At 40.3% G+C, this 26,872-nt stretch overlaps 1 protein-coding gene across 2 annotated transcripts in view; it reads right to left on the bottom strand.

Annotated features, from left to right (window-relative positions):
- myo3b (myosin IIIB) overlaps positions 1-26,872 on the bottom strand; it is a 414,745-nt gene that overhangs the window by 357,088 nt on the left and 30,785 nt on the right. Inside the window, exons 4-8 of one of the 2 annotated variants that reach the window (XM_055638012.1) lie at positions 24,933-25,037; positions 24,626-24,725; positions 23,640-23,716; positions 18,429-18,574; positions 16,303-16,404 (exon numbers count right to left, since the gene is read on the bottom strand). In XM_055638012.1, the coding sequence (XP_055493987.1) occupies positions 16,350-16,404; positions 18,429-18,574; positions 23,640-23,716; positions 24,626-24,725; positions 24,933-25,037 (483 nt within the window). In that variant the 3' untranslated portion in view covers positions 16,303-16,349. Of the gene's footprint in view, positions 1-16,302; positions 16,405-18,428; positions 18,575-23,639; positions 23,717-24,625; positions 24,726-24,932; positions 25,038-26,872 lie in introns of those variants that run through there. The other variant, XM_055638011.1, reaches the window with a different exon arrangement.

Below are 26,872 nucleotides of genomic sequence, written 5' to 3'. Positions count from 1 at the left end.
TACTGATGATGGAACTTGTCTGAATTTAAGATGTTTAGTTATCTGTATAAAAGATGGTAATGACTGGGATCCTAAACACTACAGTTTTTGAAAGGAATTCCCGGATTTATTTTTTCCTGTTTACTACAGCACATATTTTTTATATGCATGTCCTATTTACAAATCATTATGTTGGTCACAAAAACAGATTAGAAGTGGAGCTGAATAATCCAGTTTTGTAACTGTGGACTGTTTAGGTCAATTCAGCAAACAGCTCCTGCATCATAACATCTCATACAACAATTCATGGCTGGAACATCTTTCAGCCACAAAATCCATTCCCAGCTAAATTTTCTGTGGCTGCAAACCCAAGCACATCGGAGGAATAATGTCTAATACACGATTTGACAATTTAATGCACCAGATCAAGCTGCCAACATTTGCTCCCTGTCCTAGTCCAAAGTTCCACTTTGTTTTTACAGTCGCATTGCTGCAAAGGTTTGAGGCTTTACTACCGCAGCCATCCAAAGAGGAGGAGAAGGTGGCAAACAGTAACTAAGCATCAGGCACATTCACCAGCCTCTCCTGATCATCTTTGGACAGCTTGCAATCAATGAATGAATGTGTAGGAAGGAACTGCAGATGCTGGTTTACACCAAAGATAGACACAAAATGCTGCAGTAACTCATTAGGGGTCAGGCAGCATCTTTGGAGAAAAAGAATAGGTGATGTTTCGGGTCAAGAGTCTTCTTCAGACCCGAAAGATGGCGTAATGGGATTCCATGCCTCGTGAAGATGGAAACACAGGACATTGATCTGAACACAGACATTGATCGGCAGTCTGAAGAAGGATCCCAACCCGAAACGTTGCCCATCCTTTTTCTCCAAAGATGCTGCTTGACCCACTGAGTTACTCCAGCACTTTGTGTCTATAGACAATAGGTGCAGGAGCAAGCCATTTGGCCCTTTGAGCCTCTATCTTTGGCATATACTAACATCTGCAGTACCTTTCTATACATTGATCTGATAGATGGCATAACCTAGTCAAGAGGTAGGGTGTGACGTGTGCTGATCAATTAAAGGCTGAGAAGTAGAATAATAGGAAACTTGCTAACCTCCAAGTTTTGAAGGTAAAGCACTAAATTAGTTCTACCCAATGGCAGAAGAACCACAGATCATCAGTGTTTGGGTTTGGGGTGCAAATAGAACAGGTGTCAGACACAGCAGTGTCAGGATGAAAAGGCCAACAATTTTCTTGCATCATATTCTCAAGGTTTGGAAAAATTGCCAGTGCATCTGATTTGTGGGGCAATTTTAGAACAAGGAGAATGACAGCCAGAGAATGCATAAAACTCCAAATATAGTTTTAAGAATTGGGTGAAGCCAGGGCAAGGAAGTAGGAAGGAAAGGTACTACCAAAGTAAATGAAAACTAAGTAATATTCTTTTAAATCAATGATCACAAATCTATATTGGGAACTATTTGATCAATGGTGAACTACGGTTAATAACAGAGCTATGATTGACTAAAGAGCAATATTGATTGATTGGATCATGGAAACAGGTTCTTTGCCCAATGAATCCATGCCAACCACCAATTATCAGTTCATGTGTTCAAGAAGGAACTGCAGATGCTGGAAAATCGAAGGTACACAAAAAAAAGCTGGAGAAACTCAGGGGGTGCAGCAGCATCTATGGAGCGAAGGAAATAGGCAACGTTTCGGGCCGAAACCCTTCTTCAGAATTATCAGTTCATGTTAGTTCTATGTTTTCCCACTTTAAAATCCACTCCACATACACTAGGGGCAATTATAGAGGCCAATTAAACTATAAACCCGCACGTCTTTGGAAAGTGGGAAGAAACCAGAGCACCCAGAGGAACCCCACGCAGTCACAGGGGGAACACGCAAACAGCACACAGACAGCACCAGAGGTCAGGATCAAACCCGGGTCTTGGGCACTGTGAGGAAGCAGCTCTATCAGATGTGCCACTGTGCTGCCACGTTATCAACTCAATGTTATGTTATTATTGCACAAATGCTATTTTTCAATAAGCTTTCCCCGAACATGATGCATATGTAATAATTAAAACCTTAAATGAGCTGTGTGTCTTTGAAATCATAAAATTGAAAAATAAAAATGCATCAACCTGGCTATTATTTAGTTGAAATCCATGCAAATAAATAACAACCAAGATGATTCAAAATATAATTGAGAATCCCTTCAAAGGGTAGCTCTTCATTTCAGTTTATCTAATAGTGCATAAAATATGAACAGTGGCAATGTAAAATATAAAGTGTGATACTTTTTTAGTGGTCAATTATACTATTACTACAAATATTTAGTTGATATACAAAATATAAACCCGTATAAAAAATATTTCCTTATTGCCTTCTAAAATTAAATCAACCACTGCGCATTTGCTCCAAGTACCAATGGGCACTTCACCAGTAACCATAGGAACAATGTCCTAATAACTGCTGTTGAGATTTCTGTGACATCAGCAACATGTACAAAACAAAAATCTTGCAGCCTAAAGCAACTAATGCAATGAACCCAAAGGAATATACAAACCGAACAATATATCTGAAAAAACAAAAATATCACGATGAGAAATTAAAGAAAAACAACCCTACTTTGATAATTAATCATATATGCAGTACTGCAATGCATTCTCTGTAATGACTATTCACCAGCGATGCTAAATGATACTGGAATAATCACTATAACAAAATATCTACTCCATGAGCTTCAAATAAAAAATGCAATTGCTGATGGATTTTCATTTGTGTAAGAACAGCGTGTGGTTTAAATATTTAATACATCAAGTATAAAATCCATGAATGTTAGGATTTATGCAATGAAAGAAGAACAAATACAATTTACAACAAAATCACAAAGTGCAGATTAGTACAGTACTTGATTAGTACAGGTTATGGAGAGAAAGCAGGAGAATGGGGTTAGGAGGGAGAGATAGGTCAGATGATTGAATGGCGGAGTGGACTTGATGGCTTACTTGTACTACTATCCCTTATGACCTTATAAAATAACTTAGTGGGTCAGGCAGCATCCATGGAGAGAATAGATAGGCAAAATGTTGGATCGAAGAAGGGTCCGGACCCGAAACGTTACCTATCCAAACCTTCCACAGATGCTGCCTGACCCATTGAATTACCCCAGCACTTTGTGTTTTGCTCAAAATTTCAGCACCTGCAGTTCCTTGTGTCTCCAAATGTAGTTTATGTCTGGTCAGTCTTCACGTCACTTATTGCTGATTAAGTTTTGTTACGATTCTTATGTAGACAAAAGTAGTTTCCTTACTCTCGAACAGCAAAGATAAAAAAGACGAGTTAAATTGTTTTAGTACAGTGAGGTGGATTATAAAATGCTCAGGAGTACAAGAAGAGTACTGGTCATTACCAGATAATGCAATTCCACCTCTTGCACCCAGTTGGAATAAACGGGGTCTAAGTCGAACATGTTATTTGAAACATGGTACCTCAGAGTGTTGGGGTCCTTTAAAGCTGCCATGAAGATCAGCCTGTGTCAGACCAAATTACATGTTCAGGAGAGATATTTGAAGTCACACTCCTCAGATCAGTCAACAGCACTACCATTGAACACAACCCACTTTTTATGCCACAACTTCAGTATAAATCATAAATGGATGGTTATCTCCACTTCAGCAATGACTACATTTTGTCACAGAAAAGGTGAGAAAGTATTTACTGCACTTATGCTACAGCCACTGTAACATATAAAGTGGCCTATTCAAGCAGAGATCTCATTCTATGACTCAACATTACTATAAAACCACTTTGGGTTTTACACTTATAATTTACAAAGCAATTTCAATAAATTATATTTAGGGTGGCATAGTGAAGCAGTGCGGCACAGCGGTAGAGTTGCTTCCTTACAGCGCTTGCCGCGCCGGAGATCCGGGTTTGACCTTAACTACGAGTGCTGTCTATACGGAGATTGTTCGTTCTCCCCATGACCGCGTGGGTTTTCTCGAGGTATGTAGATGAAGGTCTGAAGAAAGGTTTTGGCCCGAAACGTTGCCTATTTCCTTCGCTCCATAGATGCTGCCCCACCCGCTGAGTTTCTCCAGCAGCTTTGTCTGCCAGATATGTAGATAAATTGGCTTTGTAAATGTGGAAAATGGCCCTAGTGTGTGGAGGGGAGTGTTAATATCCGGGGATCACTGGTCGGCGCGGTCCTGGTGGACTGAAGGGCCTGTTTCCGCGCTGTATCTCTAAACTAAACTATTTGTGATAACTGCTTATAATATCTCCACAATATTATCTAATTTCAAAATCCTTCATATAGTTTACAATTAACCGTATGAACATTAAATATTCCAATTTTAGGTAACCTCTAACTAACCTCTCCCAAAACCATTCCCTCCCTCTCTTGTGCCCCACCTGAACTCCTATCTATTTCACAATCCACAACTATGCCAAACTGCCTCACACCTTCTGCTCTTATCTCTGGCCCTTGTTCCAACAATTTGCTTATCAAAAAAAACCTTTGCTTGTGTGGATCTACTGCCTGCCACTCTTTGTCCTGCCTCTCCCTTTTACCATGATTATTTTTCCTCTCCCTGACCAGTCTGAAGAAGTATTTCAAGCCAAAATGTCACCTAACCATATTCTCCAAAGATTCTGCCTGACCTGCTGTGTTACTCCAGCAATTTGCGTCCTTTTGTGTATTATGCTACAGTTAACCAGCATCTGCAGTTCTTGGTTTCTCAATCATGTATTTGATTGATTTATATTCATTTAATAATTCAAGTTATTTGTCAGGTTTGATGCAGATAAAACAATAAAATAACTAAGTTAGCTTTATGGGAAACTATTTTGTCTTTATTTCTTAAGTGCTCCCTTTATATTTAAATTTAAATGTTAGCTTTTAATCTTTGCAAAATGCCAGTGGGAGTTGAATAACCAAATGTAATAGTCCACCATCAAAGTGTTTGATTTTTCCAAGTAACCTCTTCTCTGGTTTTTCCTTGGCATTGCTTGTAAATCCATTGCAATTATGTTCTGAAATTGGATACTTTTTGTTCTAATGTTATGAAGAAACACAAGCGTTATTATTCTGTTGAGTATTTTCTCTTAATTTTAGAACACTACAAAATGACTCTGATTAAAATTTACATCTGTTAAGCCAATGATAACAAACTCCCTAAAGCTGCTGATGTGAGTTGTTTATTTTACTGCATTTAACTACATCAGACGGTGGAACAATATACCATATTTGGACAAGGGATGCTGAAGAGATAGTTATTTATCCTGCTTTTATACTGCATGTTGTAGCACAAAAATGTGGATAGAACTTTAATCCCACAGAATGTTTTATGTTGTCTATTGAGTATAGTGTTTACAGACCTGTTATGCTGCTGCAAGTAAGAATTTAATTATTCAATTTTGGTACAAAGGACAATGAAACACTTTTGACCCTTGACTCTTACACATTACAAATTTAGAAGACCCTGAAGAGATTTTACATTACAAAGCCTCGACAACTAATTTACTTAAGGAGATCTCCCTGATTCAGTCCAATGCTTTTATGATGAAAGCTTGTTTGTCATGACAAAATTTAATCGTATTTGTAATTGGCTGGTTCAACATTACCAACTAACGGCGTGATGATTTAAAGACAGAAATCCCAATTCCGAAGTGGGTTATACTGTATAACTGCATATTGATTTTCAAAATCATAAAATGTTACTACAAGAAGATTGGAATGGAATTTTTTTTAAGAAGTGTTCAAAGTTTTGGAATGAGAATAAAACCAGTTTACAAACTATTGACAGTGGATATTTTACTCATACAGCATGGAAACAGGCCCTTCGGCCCACCGAGTCCGTGCCAACCAATGACCACCCCGTTATTAAGGGTTTGGACACGCTAGAGGCAGGAAACATGTTTCCGATGTTGGGGAGTCCAGAGCCAGGAGCCACAGTTTAAGAATAAGGGGCAAGCCATTTAGAACGAAGATGAGGAAACACGTTTTCACACAGAGAGTTGTGAGTGTGTGGAATTCTCTGCCTCAGATGGAGGCTGGTTCTCTGGAAACTTTCAAGAGAGCTAGATAAGGCTCTTAAAGATAGTGGAGTCAGGAGATATGGGGAGAAGGCAGGAACGGGGTATTGATTGGGGATGATCAGCCATGATCACATTGAATGGCGGTGCTGGCTCAAAGGGCCGAATGGCCTACTCCAGCACCTATTGTCTATTGTCACTGAGAGCTGGAGTAATTCAGCAGATCAGATAGATCTGCGAAGAGAGCATCTATGAAGGGAATGGATAGGCAACAAATGCAATAGGTAACTGCTTCGTACTGAAAGTATGAAAACACCATTGCCAAAGAATTAAATAAAATAACAGCAAGAGTGTTTTTTCCACAAAGACACAAGAGACAGAGGTGACACAAGGGCTGATAACCAAAGGCTTAATCAAACTCAGGGGTTAAGGAGCATCTTTCATTAGCAAAGACAGAGAAAAACAAAGATTTAATGGAGAACTAGACTAAGTGGGACCCGTTGGGTCCCAGCATCACACAGGAGGGCTGGTCATCCAACGCAATATTCCACCTCTCCACCAATTCTAATATTGGTGGCCAGTTGGGGGGGGCTTTCTGGAGCGCTAATATGAGTGTTGTGGACTGAAGGGACGTTTCCAGAGGGCTAGTATGCAAATTGTGCGCCAAATGGATTCTTGGGCTGGCGTCTCAGTCAATCAAGTCTGTTGTGCTGGCAACTCACTCACTCTCGGCTGGTGGGGTGGTAGTTGACTCACGGCTAATCCTTGAAATTCTATTTCAAGCAGGGTATCAAGCCACCAAATTCAAGTGCAGTTTCTTACCACTTCTAGCAGGGTGCAAGGCCACCAAATTCAAGTGCAGTTTCATACCATTTGAAGTAGGGTGCAAAGCCACTAAAGACAGCGAGTCGTGACCTCTCCCATCTCCTTCTTGCAGAGACTGAGCCACGCCCACATTTCCGGGATTTATAACCCCTCCCCCCCCCCCACTGGAAAAGGTGTGGCTATCATGGAGTGATTGACAGGAGAGAGATTCTCAACATTTAAAAAAAAACTAATAACACTTTTATTTTTCATTGATGGGAAGAATTCTCTGCATCTGCTCAGCGTAGGGGGACTGAGTAAGATGGCCAAAAATCACAGCCGTAAGTGGCAGCGTTTTATCTAAAATCAATATACAGTGCAAACAGGAAGTAAGTGCATTTACAGTAGTGCCTTTTAACTTCAAGCCAAAGCACCCAAGCCACCATTTGCAGTAAGTAGTGCATTTCAACGTCATGCCACCATTTACAGTAAGAGGTGCCTTTCAACTTCAAGTCAAAGCAACCAAGCCACTATTTGCAGTAAGTAGTGCCTTTCAACTTCAAGCCACACCCAAGCCATCATTTGCAGTAAGTAGTGCCTTTCAACCAAGCCACACCCAAGCCACCGTTTGCAGTAAGTGGTGTCTTTCAACTTCAAGCCACACCCAAGCCACCATTTGCAGTAAGTAGTGCCTTTCAACTTCAAGCCAAAGCTCCCAAGCCACCATTTGCAGTAAGTAGTACCTTTCAACTTCATGCCACCATTTGCAGTAAGTAGTGCCTTTCAATTTCAAGACACACCCAAGCCAAGCCAACCGGGAGGGGGGGGGGGGGGGGGGGGGGGGGGGGGAGGGGGGAGGGAGGGGGGGGGGGGGGAGGGGGGGGGGGGGGGGGGGAGGGGGGGGGGGGGGGGAGGGGGGGGGAGGGGTGGGGGGGGAGGGGGGGGGGGGGGGGGGGGGGGGGGGGGGGGGGGGGGGGAGGGGAGGGGGGGGGGGGGGGGCGGGGAGGGAGAGGAGGAGAGGGGGGAGAGGAGAGGGAAGGGATTTTAGGGGGGGGAGAGGGAAGGGGGGGGGGAGACATTTTTCTGCAGTATGCTTTTAGAACCAATAGACATTTTTTTGCAAGCTTTAGAAACAATAGACATTTTTTTTGCAAGCTTTAGAACCAATAGACATTTTTTGCAAGCTTTAGAACCAATAGACATGTTTTGCAAGCTTTAGAACCAATAGAGACACTTTTTGCAAGCTTTAGAATCAATAGACATTTTTTTGCAAGCTTTAGAACCAATAGACATTTGTTGAAGCTTTAGAACCAATAGACACATTCTGCAAGCATTTTAGAACCATTAAGGGCACTTACATTTGAGTTGACATGTGTTCAGTGTTATTCACAGCTCAGAGAAACGTGACCCTCTGCCTTCCTCCATCTTGAAGAGACTGTGTGGCACACCACTTCCTGGTGTTATAGTCCCTCCCCCTGCCACCAGCGGGGGCAGCAGAGAGAATGGGGAATTTTGTAAAAAGATTAATATCTCTGTCATTTTTAATCGTCGGGAAAAGTCCTTGGCACACATGCGGCGGAGGGGGGCTCTGAGCAAGGTGGCCAAAAATGATGGCCGTAGGTAGCGGTGTTCTCTTGGAAATCGCAGCATAGATGGCCAAAACTGGTCAAGAACAGACTTTTAGTAATATATAGAAGATAGATGTTCCAACGTTTTGAAGTTTTAGCAGATGAAAGTAATTTGGAAGAAACCAATTGGTTAGGATTGGAAGAACGCTGATATCTTAACAGGTTAAAGATCTAAAGAAGACCTCAGAGTTAGAGGCCAGCTCTTGACCCAACCCCCTCAATCTCATTTACTGGCCATATCCCCACCAGTCTTTCAGTCTAGAAGAAGGGCCTTAATCTGAAATGTTAACTGTCAGTTTCCCTCCACAGATGCTGCCTGACCCTCTGAGTTCCTACAACGTCTGCTGTCTCTCTGAGATAATATACACACATTTCACCAAAATTCATTATACAGTGCATTCATAAAGTCAGGGCTGCCAACTTCCACGCATTGAGCGTGAGAATCATGCATTTTGCCAAATTCTCACGCTGATCACAAATTTCTCACGCTCTGTCGTCAGAAAATCTGTGATCACCGAAAATGTCAAAACTCATATCAACTGCATGGGCCGCGGGTGTTGGAGAGCCAGGGCGGAGAGAGGGATGGAAGCAGATGCGGACAGGGAGCCAGGGCTGGCGAGTGCTTGCCGGGCTGGAGAGTGTTTGCCGGGCTGACGAGTGTTTGCTGGGCTGGCGAGTTGCTTACTGCAGCTCCGGCCATGGAGCAGCCTCAGTGCAAGAGTCCCGGACCGTCGGAGGCGTTGGAAGCATTGCGCCGCTGCCGTGAGAGTCTCTGTGCCGAATTTGCCCAGGTGACCGGCATGGATCAGGCTGCAGCTCGGTCAGTAAGTACCAAGTACTGGGTAGAAATGGTGTAAGATAGTGGCCTTCAAATGGGGGTGGTTGGAGAAAGCATCCTGCTTGCCTGCTACATTTTCACTTACCATAACTGCAAGAAAAAAATTCCCAATGTTGGGAGAGTTCAGAACCAGGGGTCACAGTTTAAGAATTAGGGGTAGGCCAGTTAGGACTGAGATGAGGACAAACTTTCTTCACGCAGAGAGTTGTGAATCTGTGGAGGCCAATTCACTGGATGTTTTCAAGAGAGAGTTACATTTAGCTCTTGGCGCTAGCGAAATCAAGGGATAGGGGGAAAAAACAGGAAAGAGGTGCTGATTTTAAATAAACAGCCATGATCATATTGAATGGCAGTGCTGGCTCGAAGGGCCGAATGGCCTATTCCTGCACCTATTTTCTATGTTTCCATGCTTGAGTATATGGCAATAAAACTCGTCCACTTGATTTTGAAGCATTCGTGCATGGTGGAGGTATAATGTAGTCATAGAGTGATACAGTGTGAAAACAGGCCCTTCAGCACAACTTGCCCACACCCGCCAACATGTCCCATCTACACTACCTGCTTTTGGTCCATATCCTTCCAAACCTGCCCTATCCATGTACCAGTCTAACTGTTTCTTATATGTTGGGAAAGTCCCTGCCTTAACTACCTCCTCTGGCAGCATGTTCTATACACCCACCACCCTTTGTGTGGAAAAAGTTACCCCTTAAAAAGTAACTTTAAAAACACTTCAAACAAAAAATATTGAAATCATACTTCTACAATGCACTAAAACATGATTTTAATACATCAAATTTCAAAAGGTCCCTACCGTGGGACCTCCCACACCCTCCCCCCGCTCGGTTACTCCACTCCCTCGCAAGATACCACCAAGACAGTGATCAGTGATCGCTCAGCCTCCCCACTTTCAAAAACACTCACGTGGCCCTTGGTTCAGACAGAGAGCACTGCCAGATGTGAGCGGGGAACTGAGGCCAGTTGTTCGTGATGTCTGGATCCCAATGCTCAGCGCTTCGTGTTTCAGAGTTGGCTAATGTTATTGATTTGTAATTAGCCTGATTTGTAATTAGTTGACAAAACCTTAATTTTTTAAGCCGGAATATCCGGGGGGATGGGATAAGTGTAATATTAAAATGACATGCAAGGTGTCAGGCTGTCTGTCACAACATACATCCCCAATAACCCATTATTTCCTTCAGTTAAATATTGGGAAGGTAGCTCTATTGTCATTTGCCACTCAACTATTATGATTGTTTACCTCACTGACTATTTCTAAACCTTCCCTCCCCCAAATTCCTTTGACGGGTTGAATAGAAATGTCCCCAATCTCATTGTTTTATTAATTGAACACGTAGATGAACATCCGCAAAGAGTGTAATGAGATGGAAACTGATACAGATGTGATGTTTAAGAGCTTGTTCAAAGAAGGGCATATTTTAAAGGAGTGACAGAGATACTTACAGGGGAATGTGTGAGGAGGTTATTAGTTTTAGCTTGAACCAGTACATATGAAGATTCAAATTTTAATATAGTAATTGTGCTGATACTGACTCCAACCAACCACGTAATGAATATCATCCATTCTGGAGGTTTTATTTTTATGATGCCATTTATAATTCACTTGGATTTCAATCCCTTCAATGTAAAAGCAATTTGGAATGGGAAGAATTGGAACAAAAATTTGCCCTCGGTACATATTAACTGTAATATAATAATGTATGCATGTTGGTAGATGCAATCAAAACAAAGATCTTTTTTATCATTGGTGTGTTATGAATACCACATAAAATAGTATGTACTCTCAAGATCACATTTAATAGAATAATATTGCTTAAATATATAGTTATTGGACTTTGCATTTCGGAAAAGTCCCAGCAGAAAAGAAGACAGCAAAATACTGAAAATATTGGGGGTGAAAATAACTTCAGAACAGTTTGTTAGGAAAATAAAGGAAATGGTAACAGAATACTTATACAGCTGAGTGAGTATAATTTTATGGATGAGAAATTGTGTTCAACCAATTAATGACTTATTTGACAACATAACTAGCATGTTAGATAACAAGGAGGCCAATGAATGGTCTGGGAAGTGCACCATAAAAGATTACCGCATTAGATAAGTACCCGTGGACTTGAACGCAATAGGTTAAGTCCAGAAGGTCAGCTATGGGACTTTATGTGTGGGCCAGAAATATTGTCAGTGCAGAGGGGCTAGGTGCAAGGCCAAGTGTGCATGCAGAGTCAAGGTCTGGAATAGTCCTAGGTGTGCAGTCAAAGCTGGGCCAATGGGAGTGTTCAGCACTGGGAACCTAAGCAGGTAAGCAGCTACGATCAGTGTAGAATAGGGAGGCAGGTGTAAAGCTGGACTTAGGGTCAGAAATGAGAGAAGGTATGCGATTGGAGTCAGGGTCAGTAGTAGTACCAGGTGTGCAGTGAGACCCAGATTGGTCAACATGAGCCAAGTGTTTGATTATAATCTGATTTCCATACATGAATATACTAAGGTCATTCATAGAAACATAGAAAATAGGTGCAGGAGTAGGCCATTTGGCCTTTCGAGCCTGCACCGCCATTCAATATGATCATGGCTGATCATCCAACTCAGTATCCTTCCTGTACCTGCCTTCTCTCCATACCCCTTGATCCCTTTAGCCACAAGGGTCACATCTAACTCCCTCTTAAATATAGCCAATGAACTGGCCTCAGCTACCTTCTGTGGCAGAGAGTTCCAGAGATTCATCACTCTCTGTGTGAAAAATGTTTTTCTCATCTCGGTTCATGTGCTGCACCTGTTGATCAGAGCCTGGTTCTACTGTGGAATGTAATTAGGAATGTAATTTAGCCTAACCTTATTCATAGCTAATCCAATTTAAAGCATAAATATTGCATTCAAGTGCAAGTTAAAAGACTCACGACCGTATGCACCAGATTGCACAATTTCAAGCTGCAAAATGCAAAAGCTCCATACCAATGGGAGGGGGGGGACGCAATTTCTCACTCCCAACTCTCACCCAATGTTGGCAGCCCTGATAAAGTATTCAGACCCCTTCACTTTTTCCACATTTTGTTATGTTAGCCTTATTCTAAAATGGAGTAAATTCTTTTTTTTTTTAAATCATCAATCTACACACAATACCCCATAATAAAACAAGTGAAAACTGGTGTTTAGAAGATTTTGCAAAGTAATTAAAAATAAATAATTTAAATATCACATTTACATAAGTATTCAGACCCTTTACTCAGTTGAGGCACTCAAGGACATTCACAGACTTGTCACGAAGCCACTCCTGCGTTGTCTTGGCTGTGTGCTTAGGGTCGATGTCCTGTTGAAAAGTGAACCTCTGCCCCAGTCTGAGGCCCAGAACGCTCTGGAGCAGGTTTTCATCAAGGATCTCTGTACTTTGCTCTGTTCATCTTTCCCTCAATCCTGATTAGTCTCCCAGTTCCTGCCGCTGAAAAACATCCCCACAGCATGATGATGCCACCACCATGCTTCACCGTGATGAGCAGTGCCTGGTTTCCTCCAGACGTGATGCTTGTCATTCAGGCCAAAGAGTTCAATCTTGAGTTCATCAGACCAGAGAATCTTGTTTCTCATGGTCTGAGTCCTTTAGGTGCTTTTTGGCAAACTCCAAGTGGGCTGTCATGTGCCTTTTACTGAGGAGTGGCTTCTGTCTGGCCACTCTTCCATAAAGGACTGATTGGTGGAATGCTGCAGATGTAGTTGTCCTTCTGGAAGCTTCTCCCATCTCCGTAGAGGAACTCTGGAGCTCGGTCAGAGTGACCATCGGGTTCTTTGTCACCTCCCTGACCATGTCCCTTCACCACCGATTGCTCATTTTGTCCGGGCGGCCAGCTCTATGGAGAGTCCTGGTGATTCCAAAGTTCTTCCATTTAAGAATGATAGAGGCCACTGTGCTCTTCGGGAGCTGCAATGCTGCAAAAATTGTTTTATACCCGTACCCAGATCTGTGTCTCAACACAACCTGGTCTCGGAGGTCTACAGACAATTTCTTTGTCTTCATGGCTTGGTTTTTGCTCTGACATGCACTGTCAACTGTGGGACCTTATATAGACAGGTGTGTGCCTTTCCAAGTCATGTCCAATCAATTTAATTTACCACTGGTGGACTCCAATCAAGTTGTAGAAACATTTCAAGGATAATCAATGGAAACAGGATGAACCGAAGCTCAATTTTGAGTATCAAAGCAAAGGGTCTGAATACTTATGTAAATGTGATAGTTCAGTTATTTATTTTTAATTACTTTGCAAACATTTCTAAACATCTGTTTCTGCTTCTTCATTCTGGGGTATTGTGTGGAGATTGATGATAAAAAAAGGAATTTATTCAATTTTAAAATAAGGCTGTAACGTAACAAATTGTGGAAAAAGTGAAGGGGTCTGAATACTTTCTGAATGCACTGTAGATAGCATTCCGTTGCAGATGCCCAAAAAGTATCATAGTAACACAAATTATAATTCTGACAATTAAATCAATTATACCTCAGTACAGGTGACAATAGTAAATTTGGCAAGAGAGCAGATGGATCAAGTTTGTTCATTTTTAGATAGCCTGCATAAGGCATTTATTGGAATCGGGCTCTGGAACTGTTCCAGGCCAAATCTGCCTACTTATTTTGTATCAGAACATCCAAAACTATGTAGCATTACCCAATTCAAGCTCAGCCCATTTCTGAAGCAATAAATATTTCACTCTGCCTTGGAAAAGCAGCCAACATAATCAAGGACATATCCCACTCTAGTCACTTCTTCTTCCTGCTCCTGTCAGGCAAAAGGTGCAGAAGCTTGAAGGCGTGCACCACCAGACTCAGGCACAACTTCTTCCTCTCCGTTTTCAGGCTTTTGAGTGTCCTTTCAGAAGCCAGGGTACTGTCTGGTTCACCTCCACCCCATTGAGAAAATTGGACTTTGTCTAAGAAATTGATGCATTACAATGCTGAGAACAATATAAACCTGAACCTAAGCTATGTTCAAGAGAATCATGAATGTGGCTTTACAAATCAAAATTACAACAAAAGCAAAACTGAGTTCCTCTATTTTTCTTACATATAAATAATAAGAAATTGATTTACATTTTGATTTCACCTGCTGGTCCAGAACATATAGTAAACAATGTTAGCACAGTATATAGAATGCCACAGATGTAGTTAAACACTATATCATAAAATTGCAGCCCTTCATGCGCAGTAGCTATTACTTTCCCATGAGGTAAAACTTTACTGTGCTTTAATATACCATTTTATAACAGTATATTATTAGAATGAGTTAGTTTCAAATACCAATAGTCATTCTATCACATATATAAATGAAACCTTTAAAGAATTCACCAAAGTATTTTTCAACACATGATAAGCAGCTCTTATAATTCATATGTTTAATTTTTTTGTTTAATCAATCACTGTAAACAGATGCTGAAAGACTCAAAAGTATGAAACTCCAAATTACCAACTATGACAGACCACCGTCCTTTCATAATTCAGCCCCTTCTGTTGGGGATCTGAAAATATATTTCAGACAGATGACATGTTAACAGAATCATTTCATGGTTCAGTGTTTTCTCAGTATGATTTATCTCCAACTGCAGGTATTGGAGGTCCCTATTCAGGAGATTTATGAGTCCCGTCCAAGAATCCATTTTAATAAAGCACACTGAGAAACAACACGTTACTGTCTGGGCCAAAAATGAATATCTAGTTTCTGTTCCACCACAAAATCTAAATTGATTTTTCCTAACTTATTAGCTTGATTCAAAAAAAAACTTTTAATATCTTTACCCATTACTCAACAATCCTTTGATTTAGACAAAACAAAATTTGAGTGAAACACTGAATGAAATATCGATGAACATGCATTTGAAATTAGTTTATTTCACAATATTCTGCCCTTTTTGCTTCAAGAAGAGTTTTTAAAGTAATTTATATTTCAACTGTTTGATATCATTTTGTCAATAACTTCAAATCTGTATTCCCTTCTCTGACTGTAATTCTTATGCTCTATATGATACGTATAGAAGAAAAGATATAACACTATCGAATATCATTTTTCACACGCTATGTCATGTTAATTTCTTGGTTCTGGGTACAGAGAATGGAGATAACATTGTATGGCACTCTTACAGCTACAATTTCCAAATAAGAATCAAATCTAATCAGTAATGCAAACTGCAACCAAAATGTCCACTGATAATAACTCTGTGATGGTAGAGATTAAGGTCAAGTCTTATATTATTGCAGCTTTTAAAATCTCATCAGCAATAAATAGCTACAAGGAGAAAGGAAAGGCAATGAAGAACAAATTATTTGTAATGTGCGATGATTTGATTTTTGAGAAGCCACATTCTTCAACAGTTCAGTTGTTCATGCTTTACCAATCATCTACATTAAAAAGGAGACGCAAAACATGTTGCTACATTGTTGATTAATTGTCAATCACCTCACGTAATGTGCATAGTGAAAATTCATGCATTAATTGAAATAAGTCAAAAATGTAATAATACAAAAGTGGCATTTAAGAGGCTTTTAGATAGGCACACGGATAGCTGGGAATGGAGGCGTATGGATCATTTGTAGGTAGATAAGATTAGTTTATCTTGGCAATATGTTCAGCACCAACACTGTAAATGTAACAGTCGTGTTCTGCATGGAATATACATACTTAAAATATCAACTGGCTAGAAAGTGTTCACAATACCTGGAGCAAATTAATTTTAGCTACAGGTATTTCATTTTAACTATAGACATTCAACGAACATAGCTATTATTTGATTTCAAGTAATGAATTAAATATTTTTCATCATAATAAGGCTTTCTATTCATTTTAGGAAGCTGTCTTTTTGTATTAATTTTTTGGCTCATTAATTCCTCCCCTCTTCCTTCCATTTGATTGTCAATGCTGCCACCTGGACCATGTTTCATTTTTCAGACAAAGGACAGTGGGGGGGTGGTGGGGGGGAAGCTGGACTAGCTGGAGTCTGGACCACAGACTGACACAAGCTACCCAAAGATTAAAAAAATAAGCTACACATCTATGTCCTTCTACTGATCTTGTTCCTTTTGTTCTTTTTTGAAGATGAAGGTCTTGAACTGCACACTTGGAAAAGAGCAGACGTCACAAATTCATCAAATAAGTAGTACAGGAGCTCTCTAGGTTATGACCGATCTGACTAAAGGAAATCCGACTCCATGTAAATTATCCTATACATTTTACAGCCAATAACAAAATTATGAAATATTTCAATTTATTCATCAGTGACAAGATATAATAATATTCCATTAGCTTAATCAATGGTGTAGATATAACCCTTGTTTTCATAGACCATGGGGTGGGGGAGGTGGTGTTCGTTATTGCTGATTGGCTGCTATAATTGAGTAAGGGGAGGAAATATGTACAGGATTGGAAAAGCAGCTAAAAACCATAAACTCATCAAGATACACAATAAACAAGAAAGGTAAACAGACCGAGCCAAGATTAGCTCCAACCACCTAGCCTCCCTTGGTGAAACTACAAACTTGGTCCTTTGTTCCCGATACGAACAGAAGCCTTCGTTACAACAGATTTTGCCCGCTATAACCAAAATCCATTATAAAGAGTTCCATAATAATGAGGGTAATGTCAGGGTAAATATTTGATGATATGAAAGAATTATGCCAAGTACATGCACAATATGGGTTACTGTAGAAATGGATGTTCACGTTCACAAGATGTAGGAGTAGAAATAGGCCATTCGGCACACCAAGTCTACTCCGCCATTCAATCATGGCTGATCTCTGCCACCTAATCCCTTTTTCCTGCCTTCTCCCCATAACCCTTGATATCTGTTCTAATCAATAACTTGTCCATCTCTGCCTTAGAAATATCCACTGACAGCCTCCACAGCCCTCTGTGGCAATGAGTTCCCTCTCCAGAGCCAGCACATCCTTCCTCAGATATGGGCCCAAATTTGCTCACAGTACTCCAAATGCAGCCTGACCAGCACCTCAGCATTACATCTCTGCTTTTGTATTCTAGTCCTCTTGATATAAATGCTAGCATTGAATTTGCCTTCCTTACTATCAATTTGACTTGCAAATTAACTTTTTGAGAGTCCTGTACCAACACTCCCAAGTCCCTTTGCACCTCCGATTTCTGGATTCTCTCTCCATTTAGAAATTAATCTATGCATGACTCCGCACTTTGCTATACTGAATTTTATCTGCCACTTCTCTGCCCACTCTGGAAACCTGTTCAAGTCCTTCTGCAAAGACTCCCTGACCTCCACCTATCTTAGCATCATCTGCAAACTTGGCCACAAAGCCTTCAATCCCCTTATCCAAATCAATATACAACGTGAAGAGAAGAGGCACCAGCACCGACCCTTGCGGAAGGGTTTTTGACATGGAAAAAACTGGCTGCAGATAGTTCTCAGTAACGGAATCCTTACATACACAGGGACAAATAACATTACACGTCTGTATGTTGTTAGGAAAGTTACTAGTAATTCAGTGGCATTTATCACAAAACAGCTAATAACAGATAATAAAGGGCCTTATCCTGTGCTCTACTCTTCTATGTTCTATGGAAGCACAACCAGTTCTCTCATTCTGAAGAAAGGTCTCGACCTGAAGCATCACCATTTCTTCTCTCCAGAGATGCTGCCTGTCCCGCTGAGTTACTCCAGCATTTTGTGTCTATCTTCGGTTTAAGCCAGCATCTCCAGTTCCTTCCTACACATCTCTTTCTAAAGATCACTTCTCTGATCCCTTATTCCATTAGTTTCCAATACACTCCAGAATATAATTCAGCGATGATAAACAACTGGATCACCTATTCCTTTTCTCCAGAGATGCTGCCTGATCGGCTGAATTACTCTAGCATTTCGTGCCTATCTCCAGCATTAACCAGCACCTGCAGTTCCTTCCTACACAGCAAATAACTCCATGTATAGAATGAAAACATTTAAATCTATCCTATAGTTTAAATGTACTCCCGCAAATATTTTCATATCGGCTAATTAGTCAGATAGATAACTTTTTAAAATAATATTTCAAAGTTGCAATACATTTTCATTCTTCATACAAAAGATAGCTATGATCAGCAACCTTGAAACAAGCCAAGAGAGCCATCTAGTGACATACCTTGGAATCTTAAAGAGTGCTTTCACAGGATGGAGATCCGACAAAGGTGGTTCACCATCACCAAGTTCAATAGCTGTGATGCCCAAAGACCATATGTCGCATCGGGTATCATACGAGTAGTCAAACTGTTGTTCACAAGCAATGACCTATCAATTAATAATATTAGACTTCACCACTTTATTCATAATTGCACTGGTAGGTACACCAGCATTTATTTTGTTCTTCATTAATTATGTGAAGGAAGGAAATTAAACTGGTATTATAATTGCGTGACGACGGTGTTTGTCATTTATCAATAGCACAATTTTAATTATTATGCTGTCAAATACCATATGTAAATTATTAAAAATGATTCACATTCTTTTCTTGTCAAACACACAAGTTTTTGCAGCATATAATAATTACTGACATGAGCTATAATATTTCTTAATATCACAGAATTATACTTCAAGAAACCTTAAAGTGCAACTACTGTATCTTTATTAATATTATTTATTTCTGTCAATTTTTAGATCATATTTACATCATATATACACCTCATGTTTTTGCATTCATTCATATTTTGCATTCATGTTCATATAAACCAACCATGGGTTTTTTTTACTGGGAATTAAATCTTTGATTATTGTCAACAGCTTTGTCTTACATTCAAGTTTCCAAAGTTCATTCCCAGTTTTTTGTTGATGGAACATGAATAGGATCATAACAGATTTCCCTTGATGATATTTAACATTATTGTAGCCAAGTGAAGAACCTGCAGTTCTTATTAATATGTAACCTTTCAAGATGTCAGTGATGAATGCAACTGTACAAGATCAACAATGACAAGCCAGTATTTTCAAAGATCCAGTTTCTGAAATGTTAAACTCAACTATATATCCCATCGTTCATTTTATTTAAAAGAGAAAGCAACATATTTGCTTAAAATTAATATTTACAAGCTTCCAGCTTAGCCATATGATTTAGCATTTTTATAATATCAAACAAAAGAAAGTTATTATTACCAACTAAAAGAGATAAATACATGCAAGCTATATTTTTTGGTACGATGATGAGCAAAGAAATAGAGTGAATGGCGAGTGGGGGAGGGAAACTACAAGGAGAAGGAGAATGGAAAGATACAATGTGAGAAACCAATAAAATATTAGATGAAGACACAGTGAACTACAGATGCCGGAATCTTGTGTGAACCACAAAGTTCTGGAGTAACTCAGCGGGTCAGCCAGCATCTCTGAATGACATGGGTAGGTGATGTTTGGGTTGGGGCCCTTCTTCAGATGATCAAAATCTGCAAGCAGTGATAGCAATGTAATGCCAGCATGCCCATATGTGCTTCCCTGCCGTAACATGCTGGCCTTGCTCGAGTTGAGAATCAGTGAAAGGGGATAGAAACAAAATGCTGGAATAACTCAGCGGGTCACGCACCATCTTTGGATCATTTTAAATCCCCTTCCCATTCCCATACTGACCTTTCTGTCCTGGGCCTCCTCCGCCGTCAGAGTGAGTCCACACGCAAATTGGAGGAACAGCACCTCACAACCCTTGGGCACCTTACAACCCAGCAGCATGAACATTGATTTCTCTATTTTCAAATAACTCCTGCATTCCCTCTCCTCCACTCTCTCCCCCCTCCCTAGTCATCCTACCAGTTCCACTGTTCCCATCCTTGTGTCCCTCTTGTTGTAACAACATCCCCAACCAACCATTATGGGCTCCATACCTCCCGAATTCATCTGTTACCGTACCTGATTTGTTCTGGCCTTTTCTCGCATCCAGTTTAGTTCCTCCCCACCTCCACCACGGAAGAAGGATTCCGACCCGAAACATCACCTATTCTTTTACTCCAGAGATGCTGACTGACCTGCTGAGTTACTCTAGCATTTTACTGAAGCCAATTAACCTACAAACCTAAAAATGTATTTCCCAGATTCATTTTATTTACCAAAATGTTACAACAAGCAAAAATTATTAATTCAAAATTAGGTGGGATAATTTTTGTTACAGCTCTCACAGCTGCGGAGTTGCTTGCTTTGTTTTCCTGCTTTCTGACAAATAAGTTTTATTCACATCAAAATTAACAGAAGAAATATTGTAATGGCCTTAATGTGTGCAAAAATTTCTGAACAGTCAGAATTAATCTAAACAGAGTTCCAATGCGAGTTAAATTAAACTACGATTCAGCTCCTGACCTTGTGTTGACATCAATCCCTAAAGAAAGGTAAAGAATTACAAAAGAAAATGCGTTGATTGCAGTTAGTTCAGCAGAGTTATCGTTTAATTGCACATTATTGCATGAAGTTAATGGTGCAAAACTTTAAGTCAAAAGTTCACGGACATTTAAAATAGATTTGGGGTAGATGAGGATAATATTTTGGGAAACGTCAGTAAGCGAACAGTTTTATTGACCAAAAGCCGAGATTTGTCACTTGTAATCATTGGAAAATACCTAGACGTTCTGCATGCAAGTGCTGACTTATTATTTTACCATCAATCCCACTTAGTTCAGAATTCCCACATGAATGCTGAACTCCAGAACTTGCGGGCTTCTTTTTATTGGGTAATTTCCTGACTGTTCTCAGAACTGAAGTTCCAACAGCGGGGGAACAAGGGCTGAAGAGGGCCAGGCGTGGAGACAAACATTGGATCGCGGGACGAATAGAATAGAGGCGATGGTTGCAACAGGTTTTGTGGCCAGCTGCAATTGGGACTGTAAAATAGCACCAATAGGATGCCTTTTGCACATGGACTCAGTGGCTGTTCTGTGCATTCTGTACTGACAATGGCGGTTGTGGTTATGTACAGGGATAGTCATAATGTCATTAGTGATAGGACTAGAATTTGGCCATTCGACCCATCAAGTCTACTCCACCATTCAATCATGGTTGATCTATCTCTCCCTCCTAACCCCATTCTCCTGCTCATAACCTCTGACACCTGTACTAATGAAGAATAGTCTTTCTGTACTGTATGCAAAAAATGTATTTTGTATCAAAAGAATTATCCAGTATTATCACAGATTTCTATTGAACAAAAAGCCTGTGATGGATCTCAGAAAAGATTGGATAACTGGTATTTTGGGGTGAATGGACAGGACAGGCAATGTTTTGGGTCGGGACCCTTCCATTTTCTAAGAATTAATTGTTTTAATGAAGGATTTATATGTTTTTTTGTTTCTGATTCTTATCTTTTCCATTATTTTTTTAACATTTTGCATGGTGTTTAAAGTTTCTGAATGTATGATTAACAGGTTATCAAATCTTTACTCTTCCAGCAGTTATAAGGACATAACTATTAGTACTTACATAACACATCTAGTCCCAAGACATCTCACAAGGATGCAAACAAATATATTTTTCATTAAGTCAAAGTTAGATGGTGCACTCAAGCAAAAGCTAATTAAAAAGAGCAAAAAAGGGAAACCGAAGAAGAGAAAGGAGATAGAGAGTGCAATTTAGACAAGAAGTACCAACATTTAGGCAATTGGAAACTGAAATGACAACTTAAACGGCACCACATTCAATGTCCATGAAATATATCAGATAAGAATTTAAAGAGAACAGATGTACTGAAAAGTGCATGGCTTGATGAGACAACAGATACAGGGAGTTATGGGCTTATGGAAATAAATAATTGGTTTTATATTGTGTCTTAAACATTCTGTTCATTATGTTACAGTTTACTGTCAAATGAATGTCTCAGAAGTATAGCAAAAGAATCCATTGAGTATAATAACAATTAGATAATGTGTAAGTGGTTCGGAAAGGTTTTAGAGGGATATAGGCCAAACGCAGGCAGGTGGGAAGTTAGGCCGAAGGGCCCATTCCCATGCTGTTTGATGACTATGCCTCTGTACCATATGAGAGTTAAACATTAGCAAGAACACACAATAATTTCCCTCATCCTCCTCCTTGAAATAGTTCCACAGAATCTTGTGTTTTCTTAATCCACGATTTAGCATCTCAGCTAAAGCCATTGTTTCCAGCACAGTTGCATTACTTCATCTTGCTCTAGAACGTTAACCTGGAGTCTTGTGCTCAAGTTATTGGATCGAAACTTCAACCAGGAATCTTCTGACAGAAACAAGTGGACTGCTAAATAATTGACAGCTGGTAATCTGGGTCATTTAATTTAAAGATCAAAATGATTTCCAGGATTACAAAAGCGAATGCAGTTCTGAGGAAGGAATTGCATAAAATACAAGTAAAAACAGAAAATGTGAGAAAAATTAAATGGGTGGAGAGAGAAATTGTTATTTTAGGCTGAAGGTGCCTCATTATAACTGGGAAAGAAGGAAAACAAGATGGGCTGAATAATAGAGAAAGTGGGGGATGGCAATGGGAGGATCTATCTAAAATTTGGTGAAATGTTGCAGCCATTAAACGGGCAGATAAATATCTTAATTAAACTCCCTGCTGAGTTTTTCCAGAATTTTCTGTTTTTATTTCAGATTTCCAGCTTCTACAATATTTTTGATTTACACAAAAATAAGACGTTCCTTATTTTCCCTTCAAAGGAAACAGGGTAGGAGATAAGGTTTTTTTTTTAAATTTAATTCCAGATCTTAACAACACAAGCACTTCACTGCCCATCTGTAAACTGCCCCAGAGTGGCTTGCTAAACAGAGTTGCATTTCAGAAGACTTTTAGGTCAGCAAAATATGTTTTGGATTTTTCTGTCATTTGAACTGTAATAATAGACAATTCACCTCTCCTCTTCAAACAATTTCAGCTCTGAGAAGATCAACACTGAATGACGCTGATCTCTTTGTCTCCATACAGAATCAGCACAGACGTCAGAAGAATCTGTTGCTTCACCTTTTCTTGACGTTATTTTTGTTCCACGTAGGTTCAAAAATGTGTCGGGTTCAAAAGTAACACATTTCGTAGTTAATGTAGCAGCACAGATTCAATTACGTTTTTCATCCTCCATTTGTTCCCGGCGAGAAATAAGGAAAGAGCGCCTTTCTCTCCCGTTTATTGCTGTCATGTTGTTCACACTTTCACAAATTAAATGCCCATATGACCACAGCATGAAGAAACACTGAAATGACTGTATCAGTTGAAGATAAACTATGCTGGAACAGATAGCACTCTTCAATTGACAATGCAGTTGCAAATCAGGACTGGGTGTAACAACTGCAAAGATACATCCCACAAAATTCAGAAATAGATAAATACAGCTGAACATTATAAAAGTTAAAATTCAACCCACCTCGGGTGCCATCCAAAAAGGAGTACCCACAGAAGTGTTTCGACGTAATCTTGCATTTGTAAGCTTAGCTGAAACACCTATTTAACAAAAGTGAAAAATTAATATTTTGCACAAAAATAACCAAAATGTATCAAATCAAATCTGTAGTAATGTGGTCGACATGCACCTTTCAAATGTTTGTTGTTGGTTTGCAATCCCACGATTGGCATATATTTAAATCTCTCCCTGCATTTGAGGATTTCAATAGATCTCAATAAATCTCATGATAGCCAAGTATTTTACCAGGATAAACAAATGAGATGGGCACAGACTAGCTCGCCACACAAGCTGAACATAGAGCTGCAATGATGCTGGTTGTCATGGAGAAATCTCAGACTCACAACAGGACATGTAGAGGTGAACAGCTTTGGTGTCTATTACCTTAAATTAGTAAGAGCAGTTACTAGCAATTCTCCAAGGCATTTTTGATCTATATTTTCCCAGTCTTAATAATTTACCTTCAGGAAATCAGCAATTAAATGGAGCAGTTATATTTGGTGCCAAGTCCATTTTCCCTTTCGTGCAGAGGGACTAGTATTGCTTTAGGCTATTAAGACATTTAACAAAGAACCAGCATCCCTTTGAGAAGCAAAGAAAAATCATACCACACTGTAAAATAACTAAAGCCAATATGAAATAGTTTGTTCCAATTGTACAAGGAAGCTTTCTAATACTATCAAATAAATGAAATACATTTAGCCCCATTCCACGTTGATTTGTTCATCATTTTAAGAACGATCAGTTTTTCCAAAATCTTTGAGCTGACAGGCTACAGCGAACAGTTCCTTGGGTAGTCCATCTGTTAAATTTAATCCTCTGACACAAAAAGCAAAATATACTTTGCCTGTGGCGTCACAGTAAAGCTTGCGCTGTCTACGGCATCAATAAATTGCAGCCTTTGGCTAAACTGCAAACTTCAGAGAAAATAAATGGGAAATAGAAATTACCAAAGTCAACCAGCTTGATTCCTCCTTCTATTGTCAAGAGTATGTTGTTGCCCTTGACATCGCGATGAATAATCCTGTTGTTGTGTAAATGCTGAAGGCCCTACAGAAAATACAAATAGATCAAATGAATGTAGACAAAATAATTATTGTTTCAGTAACTTTAAACCAATCTGCATACGCATTAATGAAATGCTTAGTAATGCACTGCACCAGCAATATACTGCAGTCACAATCATCATCTTAAATATTATGCTATAAGAATGCAGACATAAACTGAGAAATCATCTCTTTGTCACTTATTTCTTACCAAAAGTGCTCCATATAAAATGTATGAGATTAGTGCTTCATCCATGCATTGGTCATGCTTGAGCAGCTCAGTGACAAGCTCAGTCACAGAACCTCCATTGCACAGCTGGGAAAGAAATGTGAGAAAAATATTTCATTTAAATGTCATTTGGACAGGTACCTGGATAGGAAAGGTTTACAGAGATATGAGCCAAACAAAGACAGATGGGACAAGTGTAGATGGGGCATCGTGGTTGGCATGGGCAATTTGTGCCAAAGGGCCCGTTTGCACACTGTACGACTATTTCAAAAATCTCACTCCATATTTCCGTGAAAGGAATAAAATGACCTTTAGTTATAGAGCCTTCTACCCCCATTTGGAGGACATCCTTAATTACAAGTACTTCTGACATTTAATCCTTGGTGAGATTCAGGATATTCAACAGTTCATTTGCACACAGCCCATTCTCACATCAGCATGACAAAAAAAAATGATTTGAGCATCAGGTAATGTTGACTGATTAATTAATGTTGGCGAGAAAACCAAGGGTTAGTTCTCTGCTCTTTTTTTAAATAGTGCCGTAGAATTTTCAACGTCCACCTAAGAGAGCAATGGGCCCAATTTAATATCTCATCCCAAAGTCGGCATCTACACAACTGCAGCTTTCCCTCAGTACTGCACTGAGGTGTCAGCCTATATTTTTGTGTTAAGTGTCTGTACTTAAAACCTTATGACTTGAAGAGTAGGAAGGAACTGCAGATGCTGGTTTATACCAAGATAGACACAAAGTGCTGGGGTAACTCAGCGGGCCAGGCAGCATCTCTGGAAAATAGGTGACGTTTCAGGTCGGAACCCTTCTGCGGACTCCCTCTGCGTTATTGCAGAGAATTGTGGACGCAGCCCAGAACATCACACAAACCAACCTCCCTTCCATCAACTCCATTTATACCTCACGCTGCCTCTGCAAGGCCAGCAGCATAATCAAGGTCAGGTCGCACCCTCTTCCCTCGGGCAAAAGGTATAGAAGTGTGAAAACCCACACCTCCAGATTCAAGGACAGTTTCTTCCCAGCTGTTGTCAGGCAATTGCAGCCCCCCACTTTTTTGGCTAGACATGTTTCAGTATCTCCAGCTTTGGACGAGGCGCTGCTGTGCTCTGAGCAACCTGGTCATGGGTGTTGGAGAGTCGGGGCAGAGGGAGGGATGGAAGCAGAAGCAGCATCGGGGGCAGATGCGGACGGGGAGCTGGGGCTGGCCAGTGTTTGCAGGGCTGGGTAGCTGCTCGCTGCAGCTCTGGCCATGAAGCAGCCTCAACGCAAGAGTCCCGGGCTGTTGGAGGCGGCCGCTCTTCGGGTCGAAGACGAGGAGGAAGCGTTGCGCCGCTGCCGTGAATGGACCAGCATGGACCAGGCTGCGGCTCGGTGCATCCTGGAGGACAACCAGTGGCTGCTGGAAGTAGGTACCAAACACTGGGTAGAAGCAGTGGAAGATAGTGGCCTTCAAATGCGGGTGGTTGGAGAAAGTATCCTGCTTGCCTGCAGGAAAAATGTTCCCGAGGGGTCCCATTTAAGAATAAGGGGTAGACCATTTAGGACTGAGATGAGGAAAAACTTTCTTCACCCAGCCAGTTGTGAATCTGTGGAATTCTTTGCCACTGAAGGCAGTGGCGGCCAATTCACTGGATTCCCTCCAAACCTGTCCTATCCATGTATCAGTCTAACTGTTTCTTAAATGTTGGGATAGTCCCTGCCTCAACTACCTCTTCAAGCAGCTTGTTCCATACACCCACCACCCTTTGTGTGGAAAAAGATACCCCTCAGATTCCTATGAAATCTTTTCCCCTTCACCTTAAATCTGTCCTCTGGTCCTTCGATTCACCTACTCTGGGCAAGAGACTCAGTGCATGTATATGTATATATCTAATGCATTTTAGATTTCTCGAAAGTCTTACTTTTAAAAAAG

This window comes from Leucoraja erinacea, chromosome 7 (genome assembly GCF_028641065.1).
Source record: "Leucoraja erinacea ecotype New England chromosome 7, Leri_hhj_1, whole genome shotgun sequence".
Classification (NCBI taxonomy): Eukaryota; Metazoa; Chordata; class Chondrichthyes; order Rajiformes; family Rajidae; genus Leucoraja; species Leucoraja erinaceus.
The sequence above is the reverse complement of the archived record's forward strand: the minus strand, read 5'-3'. Positions and strand labels throughout refer to the sequence as shown.